The 8,344-nt window shown below is 41.9% G+C and overlaps 1 protein-coding gene across 1 annotated transcript; it reads right to left on the bottom strand.

Annotated features, from left to right (window-relative positions):
* Positions 1-487: 487 nt before the first annotated feature.
* Positions 488-8,344, bottom strand: LOC133424935 (nuclear receptor subfamily 4 group A member 2-like). Its single transcript, XM_061715528.1, has 7 exons — positions 8,315-8,344; positions 7,322-8,112; positions 4,139-4,268; positions 3,903-4,060; positions 3,610-3,809; positions 2,456-2,634; positions 488-973 (listed from the first exon to the last, which is right to left on the bottom strand). Exons 2-7 carry the CDS (start codon positions 8,105-8,107, stop codon positions 699-701), a joined length of 1,728 nt encoding a protein of 575 aa, XP_061571512.1. The 5' UTR covers positions 8,108-8,112; positions 8,315-8,344; the 3' UTR covers positions 488-698.

Below are 8,344 nucleotides of genomic sequence, written 5' to 3'. Positions count from 1 at the left end.
ACGTGGACGGTTGAAAGAGAAGGACTCACTTTCTGAGCCCCCAGTGGCCAGTCCGGGAACTGCAGCCTTTCTTCACTCCTCGTCGGCTTCAACGCAGAAGTTTGAACTTTGACACTTGCTCGTAACTACGACTTAATAAGCTAGGATTAACTAAAATAAATATCGTAATATCACTTGAAGCGGGGCGTTTAAACACAACTTGAAACAAATTTAAAAAACAACGATGCATTCAAACTAAATTACAAACAGTCCTTCAGGAGTTTCTCAATTTAAATTTAGTGATTTATTAAACCATAGACAATGTTAGATGATACTCAGAACACGGATGATCACTATTATTGATCACTATTTCTATAATATATATTACAACAATCTATACATCAGGAGATGCTTTTTTTCTGTATCAAAATGTTTTATACAAGCTGAGAAGCAGGTGGAGATGTAAAATACCTGCAGAGAAATGTATTCTTCTCCTTTATAGTCTTTAATTTCGACCTGACAGTCAGCTTATAATTCCTACGATGAAAAAGGAGCATTTTGACATTTCACGGGGAAACTTCATCGTCCACCGACTCAATATCCGTTTTTCAGCAGCTTTTATGCTGCGCACAGATCCCAGCTTGTTGGGAATCAGCGATGGGCCTCCAAAGGAAGAAGTCAAACAGTCTGGTGTCTGTGGAAAACAGCGAAACGGGGCTCTAAAACGGCAGCGTGTCCAGGAATAACTTATCTATGACGGCGGGCGGCGGCACCAGGTCCTCCAGCTTCAGGTAGAAGATCCTCTGCAGGCCCTGGATGCACAGCGTCCGCAGCTCCGGCAGCTTCTCCAGCAGCCGGGACAGGTGGCCGGGCCGGCGGCTGCAGCCCGGGCCGTCGGGTCTGTCCGGGCTGGACGTCCCGCTGTCCTTCAGGCACCGGACCACGTCGTTCTGCAGCTCCTCCACCCGCTGGGGCTCCTTCAGACCGTGCCGCTCTGTAACCAGGGCAGAAAAACTTTACACTTGTGCTGGGGAAGTATTCACTTCTTATTTTCTAGAATAAAAGGAAAATATGGGTTGTTCCTCCACCTGCATCAACGTCAGACATTTAAATGCTTTTATTTCAACAAACATTAACCACTCAGATCATCTGATATGAATTAATTAGCATTTATTTGACATTTGCCATATCAACATTTCTTATTGAACCGTTTTCCAACTGCTAATCTAGCTGTTTGAAGTGTTTATCCTATGACTTATTTCTGGTCATTTCAACCCTTCTTCACCACTTTTTATAATCTACTTTTAAAAAGTCGTTTGACTTTGAAAACTGTTGTTTCAGTTGCGCCGCTAATCATTTTTATCATGGGTTCTTGTTCTTTAACCTTTATATAACATTTTTAATTTGAATGAACTGTTGGCACATTATTTAAGTCATTTACCAGATAAATTGTCAGTTAAACATTGAATAGCTATCATTTTTATGCTTTATTTACTGTAACCTTTTTTCAATTGCTAATCAAGCTAGTTTAAGCGAACTGTAGCAGCTATATTATCCTAGCTTGTTTTTTTTAACCTATTTTTATCTTTATTTACTCTTTGTGAAACATTTTCTTTCCAATTACATAATCAGGGTTAGGTAATGATTCTAAGAATTTCTGCCATGATTGATTAAAATCCTTTTTTCCAGTCGCTCATATGGAATTTGGCTATTTAGTTAAAGGTGCCAACAATTACAACCTTTTATAAAGACTTTTTTAAAACCATTTATCTACTTTTGACTAACTATTTGAATTATATAGTCTAGAAACTGTTAAAGATCAATCATGTAACCAATTTCCACTTTCTAATTGAGCTCTTTTGATCCAGCTTCATCAACTAAGTTTTTACCCTTTAATTCGCCTATTACAGATCATTTTATGTGTCACAATTTCAAATCTTTGTACATTTTTTTCCTCAAGCATCTACTTTCGGCAAAGTAATTCAAACATTTATCGTCTTTACATTGATTATCCATCATTTCAGTCTATTTAGTCACTGATCTCAATAATCATCCTTTCTCAGCTAATTGCACCAGTGTACCCATGGCATCTGTTTTGTCTTTTTTCTGTTCTCTTGATGAGTTGTACTGGCAGTAATTTCACTGTGCCGGGACGCTGGCTCTGTGATGAATACAGCTTTTCTAATTTTAATAATAATACTAATTTACACACATAAAAATTCCAGTTTACTTTGTGCAGGTTTCTTTGGCTGTGAATGACTTCTTTTCTGCAAAGAGTTGAAATTTAATCAAAATTAGGCCAATGATGAGGCGTAGAATCCGTCCTTTGGTAGAGCACACACACCCATCCTTTATGTGGTTTTTTAAGAAAAATGTTGACTAAATAATTCTTACAGACTAAAGATTTTGAATGAGACGATTATAATGTCAAAACCCTAGAAAAGAGCTGGAGCTGGAACCCGTCGGTGCAGCGTACCTGTGACCAGGGCGAGGGTGCAAATGCAGGAGAAGGTGGCCACGTCCAGGTTCATCCTCTGCAGGTTGGCGGAGAATTCCACGATGCTGTCGATCCACTCCCCGAAGCCTCGCAGACACTGCAGCCGGTGCCACACGGAGCCGTCGCAGAACACCAGCTTCCCCTCCTCCGGGCTGGATCTGAAACACCATGACAGCTGGGTTACCTTTCAGGAGCACTTCTGTTGTGGAGAAATCTGTGGCTGACGTTAGTTTCTAATTAAAAACACAAGTCTATCTTCTTCCTTTTTGCAGAATCCAATTTAAAATTTGATTAAGCCCAAAACGGCTTAGCTCCGCATTATTTGCAAGACCTGATAGTGCCTTATGTTCCTGGCAGAGCTCTCTGTTCTCGGAGTGCAGGTTTACTCGTAGTTTCTAGAGTATCCAAATGTAGATTTGGAGGGCGGGCATTATGCTATCAGGCACCACTACTATGGAACCAACTTCCAATCTGGGTTAAGGAGGCTGACACCACCTACACCTTTAAAACTAAACTTAAAACATTTCTGTTTAGTAAAGCCTATAGTTAGTGTTTAGTAAACCTCTAGCTGGTGTTGGTAAATCTCTAGGTAGTGTAAACTTTAGTGTGTTAAGAGTCAGTAGTCATAGTTGCAGCTATAGAACAAGACTATAATAGTTATATAGCCTCGCGGTAGATATGCTGCTATAGGCCTATGCTGCAGGGGGGCACCGACATGATCCGCTGGGCGGTGCCTCTCACCCTTCTTCTCCTCTCCTCTTCCCTTCCTCTCTTCTCCATTTCCATTTTTATTTTCATATGTATCTCATAGCTATCATTTTTGTCCATTGGTCCTGTACTTTCTTGTGCTGGCACCCTTTTTTCTCTTTTGTGCATGTTTGCAGGCCGGAGCTTCGGGAGCTGCGTGCTGGCCTGCGGTCCCGGGGGACCGCAGGCCCCCGGGATAATTGCTCGGGGGTTTATGTTCTGGATCTCTGGAAAGCGTCTAGAGAGAATATCTGTTGTATTAGACGCTATACAAATAAAATTGAATTGAATTGAATTGAATTGAATTGAATTGAATTGAATTTAATTTAATTGAAATTGAATTGAATTGAATTGAATTTAATTTAATTGAAATTGAATTCTTCTACCTGTATGACAGCCGTAACACAAACAGCTCCAGGAAGGCGGAGTAGAAGAGGAGGTCCTGGTCATGCTTGGGGAGCGTGGTGAAGCCCGGGACCCTCTGGGCCCAACCCCGGATCACCTCCATGGACCTGGTCAGGAGGTCGTAGAACTGCCAAACGTGCTGAGCGTTGTCTCGCAGAGGACTCCCTGGACTCTCCTGGAACTGCAGGGGAGGTTCACTGGCGGGTTAAGGGCGGGAGTCGAGACCAACACCAACCTTTTCAGGTTTATTAAGCGGTCATCCATCCCTGCTTACCTTGGAGTAGTCTAGACGAGACGGTGCAGGGTTGGACTCCACGTGTGCCCGGACGAGGGCGCTCAGGAGGGCGGTGCCCGGTAGAGACGGGTCCGGGGGAGATTTAGGTTTGGATGGTAGTCGACCTCTTCTGCCTTTCAGGCCGTCCGTCCTCACCACTGTAACGAGACCAGCTAGAACCTCTCAGCCTCACACAGACTTTATGGATGTTCAGTAAAGCAGGTTTTAAGGTTTACCTTCTTTGACCATCCCCACTGCCAGGCACTTCTGGAAGCGACAGTACTGACACCGGTTCCTCCTGCGCTTGTCTACAGGGCAGCTCTTGGCAGCCAAACACACGTACTTTGCATTTTTTTGAACTGTACGCTGCACGGAGAGAAAGAAAAAACAACTTGACAAGACATTGGGTGTAATTTTTTTTTGTCCACTCTGAACCTCCCTCTTCCAGTCCTAGTGTCAAATATGTCTTTATATGCCAATAAATGGAGCTTTTCTACAAGTCTGGTCAGTTTTCATTCATAAACTGTGAAGAACCATAAAGAGAAGGACTAGACCCTCTGTAGACGTCTGGAATCTGGAATAGCAGGTCTTTCATGATTCCTTCTCGTGGTTCCTTCCCAAGACATTTTTATTAAGAGTTAAGCAACAAAAGGCTTAAATTGTGCTTTGAAAATTAGCGGCAGCACTCTTGCTCCAGAGGGCCACCTGAGGCAGCGTAAGGCATTCAGCCGGCGGACAGGGCAGGCTGGGTAAATACCGGGTCGTGGTCATTCATAATTTGCAGAATCGCCCCCGGGAGTCTCCTTTCCAGGGAGGAAGGGGGACGTTTTTATTCACAGCACGTTGGTGGCAAATTTTATACAGAACATTTGCCCCTAAAACGCGAGTGTCAAGAGATCAAAACGTGCTTCTTGAGTGTAATGTTCAATTTAGAAGGCCAGTCAGGGGCCCCGGAGGGATCTTCACTTTCTGGTCATTTGAAATTAGAGCTGATTTATGGAACAGCGTGTCCACGGACCTAGTTTTTGATAGGTCCATCACATTTTCATCTATCAGATTATGGTCAACTTTCAAGTTTATATATAATTATTAAATGCTGAATGATAGATTGCAATTTAATTATTTCAACTAAGGTAAAAAGATAATGGTGAAACATTAGTTTAACTTTATGTGGTATTCCTATAATGTATAAAGTATTAATTGACAACGCTAACTGTATCACATGCTTACCGCGTAAAAAGTCAATTTAAAGTTTGGTAGTGGGACTGTAAAAATAAAATAAAATGCTGCAAAATATGGTGATATGCAGTAATAATTTAATAAATATTTTTTTTAAAACACAAAAAAATGCTTAATAAACACAGTAATGATATTTTGAACATTAAATGATGATTTTCCTAGCAATCAACTCCAACTCTTTATACAGTCTTTTTTAAATCATTCATTCGTGTTTTTTTAGCTTAACCAATTAGTTCGTTACTATTTCCAATCCCAGGAGCCTTTTCAGGAGCAGGAGCAGCTTTGAGGTGCCTTTATAAAGTATTTCAATTATCAAATTATCAAATTAAAAAAACAATTTATCTCAATCAGTTGTTAATCTTAGCTAATTATTTCGGGCATTGATTACGTATATGATTGCTGACCTGCAATTTCCAATCTTATACAACCCTTTTTCAAGGATCTTTTGCCAATTTTTGCTAGCTGTATGACGTATTTATCCACTAAATTATCTACTTAAGGTTATCTTTTTCACCAATAATCTCAACACACAAAACAACCATGAAAGATCAATTAGCCACATCTTTTAATCCTTTTTCACCTTTTCCGTCAGCTTCATATCTAGATATGCAAACTAAATCAACTATTTATCATGGAGATCATTTTAGCCAAATGTTTTAGCCAGTTTTTTTTTCCAATTAATGTATGTTGAACTAATTAGATCAACCATTTCTTCTACTTATTAGCTATTAGAAATCAATCAACTGCCATCTCCAAAATCATATACAACCCCTTTCAACTGCTCATCTGTTTGAAAATGTACTTTTAGTGAATTATTTTAACTACTTCTTGCATAAATTATCCATTAAAAAACCGTTAAGTATCATTTTTATTTCTTCATACCTTTTTTTGATTGCTCATTTAGTTAGTTGATGCGAATTATATCAGCTATTTCTATGAATAATTTGTTAGAGATTATGTAATGTTTTGCCAACAGTTTCAAGGCTTTAGAACACCATATCCCCCAATCAATACTTTTAGCATCAGTCATTCATGTACTTTTAGCGAATTTCTTTAAAATATTCTATACAGTTATACAGTTAGTTTAAAGTGGCTTGATGATAAATGATTAAACAATTGTCCTTCTAGCTCCTTTAAATGAACTGTATAAAGTATTTATTCACTTGATTCTAGCCCTTTATACAGCTACTTTTCTATTATTGACAATGATTTACTCTATTTATTTCATAAATTGCCCAATTTAGAAATGGCTGTATTTAAAACTTAATGTACATGGTAAACATGGTAAGATGGAGATAATATAAATGTAAATACTCTAGCTGTGCTATAAACGTGTGTATGGTAACTTACTGGCATCCAACAGCGAAGTTTTGACAATGCACAAACGCCCCTGAATGGACCCGAACATAATAATATGTTCAAGGTTTCCTTGTAAAACTAGATATTGCTCAGAAATGATCCAGTAAAATGTGGTATTCCTATATCCAGTACTCGAGTTGTAAAAAAGAATCAGGGGGGGTGGTGGATTTTATCATATGGGGACAGATAATTTGTGCTGATTACAAATAATATAATATATTACAAATAATAGCACTGACCAAAACACCTGCAGAAATACTGCAGGAATGACATAGCAGCAGTTAAATGCAGCCTTCTGTAAGCTTTAAATATCCACTGGGCTTACATCAAATACATCAAAACACAACAATAAAAAACACTTTTCTGAACTTATCAATATGACTCTGTCCTTCACAGGATAAGTCAAATGGATCACTGCAAAAACTCACAATCTTAACAAGAATATTTGTTTTATTTCTAGTTAAAATGTCTCATTTTAGTAAAAAAAAATCTCATTACACTTAAAACAAGACTCATCACTGGAAAAAACAACAATTTTCACCTGTTTCAAGTAGATTTTCACTTGAAATAAGTAGAAAAAATCTGCCAGTAGAACAAGATTTTTTTGCTTGTAATGAGAAGATAAATCTTGTCCCACTGGCAGATTTTCCTACTTATTTCAAGTGAAAATTTAATTGAAACAGGTGAAAATTATGAAATAAGTTATTTTTCTGGTGTTGGAAGGGGGATGGCAGTTTTACAGGGGGGATTATTTTGACCGTTTTTATTTCAGGGGGGGATGCCATCCCCCCTCATCCCCCCTCATCTCCAGTACTGCCTACCTTGAAGAAGCCCTTGCAGCCCTCGCAGGTGCGCACCCCGTAGTGCTGGCAGGCCGCGTTGTCCCCGCACACCGCGCACAAACCCTCGGCCACCAGCGCTCTGCCGGCGCCAGAACAACTCTGGTAATCCAGAAAGTGTGCGAACTGGAGCGGGTGAGGAAACCCCAGGCCGGGCTGTTTGCCCTGGAGCCCCGAGGAGGAGCCCAGGAGCCCCGAGGATCCGTCCCCGGCGCGGTGCGCCCCCGCCGCGTCCAGGTTCATGGAGACGCGCAGGGAACCGTTCACCTGGCAGGCAGACAGCCCGCCCTGGTTCTGCTTCAGGGAGAACAGGGACAATCTGGACAGAGGGGCTTTCCTGTAGTCCTGTCGGAAATAGAGAGAGCCCGAGTCCTCCCACACGTGTGGAGGCTGGAAGTTGATGGCCGTGTGCGGGGAGGGGGAGCGGTAGAAGTAGACGGAGCTGGCCGGGGAGAGGAGCTCCTCCTGGGGCGGCTGGTAGCGCGGACAGCCGGGCGCATCCTCCGCCTTGACGCACGGCGGCTCCCCCTGCACCGGCATCTGGAACAGACACGGGGGCTTCACGTCGTACACGGGGCTGTATGGGTCCACCACCGGGCCGAACCCGGGGCCGGAGGAGCCGCCGGAGACTTCAGTGTTGGTGAGGTCCATGCTGAACTTGACGAACTCCGGGGTGAGGAAGTCGCAGCTGCGCTCCGCCGCGGCGCCCTGGGACGCGGGGCTGGCGCCCTGCGGGGACGAGCCGCACTGGCTCTGCACGCACGGCATGATCCCTGCGAGCACGGAGACACCATGGAAGCATGTCAACCAACAAGATACTGCAAAATACTGCAAAATACAACCACGTGCAAGAAAAAAAGAGCAAGCAAGTGATAAAACGCTGATGATCAGTAAAAAAAGAAACTGGAAAGCAGCTGTGCATCAGTTTGGCGAATAGAAAAAGCTCGAAAGTGGATTATATTTGAACCATAATACCTTCAAGTCTTGCTTCCTACGAGGTGATCT

Source organism: Cololabis saira, chromosome 24 (assembly GCF_033807715.1).
Source record: "Cololabis saira isolate AMF1-May2022 chromosome 24, fColSai1.1, whole genome shotgun sequence".
Classification (NCBI taxonomy): Eukaryota; Metazoa; Chordata; class Actinopteri; order Beloniformes; family Belonidae; genus Cololabis; species Cololabis saira.
Note: the sequence above shows the minus strand (reverse complement) of the source record. Positions and strands in the feature narration are given on the sequence as shown.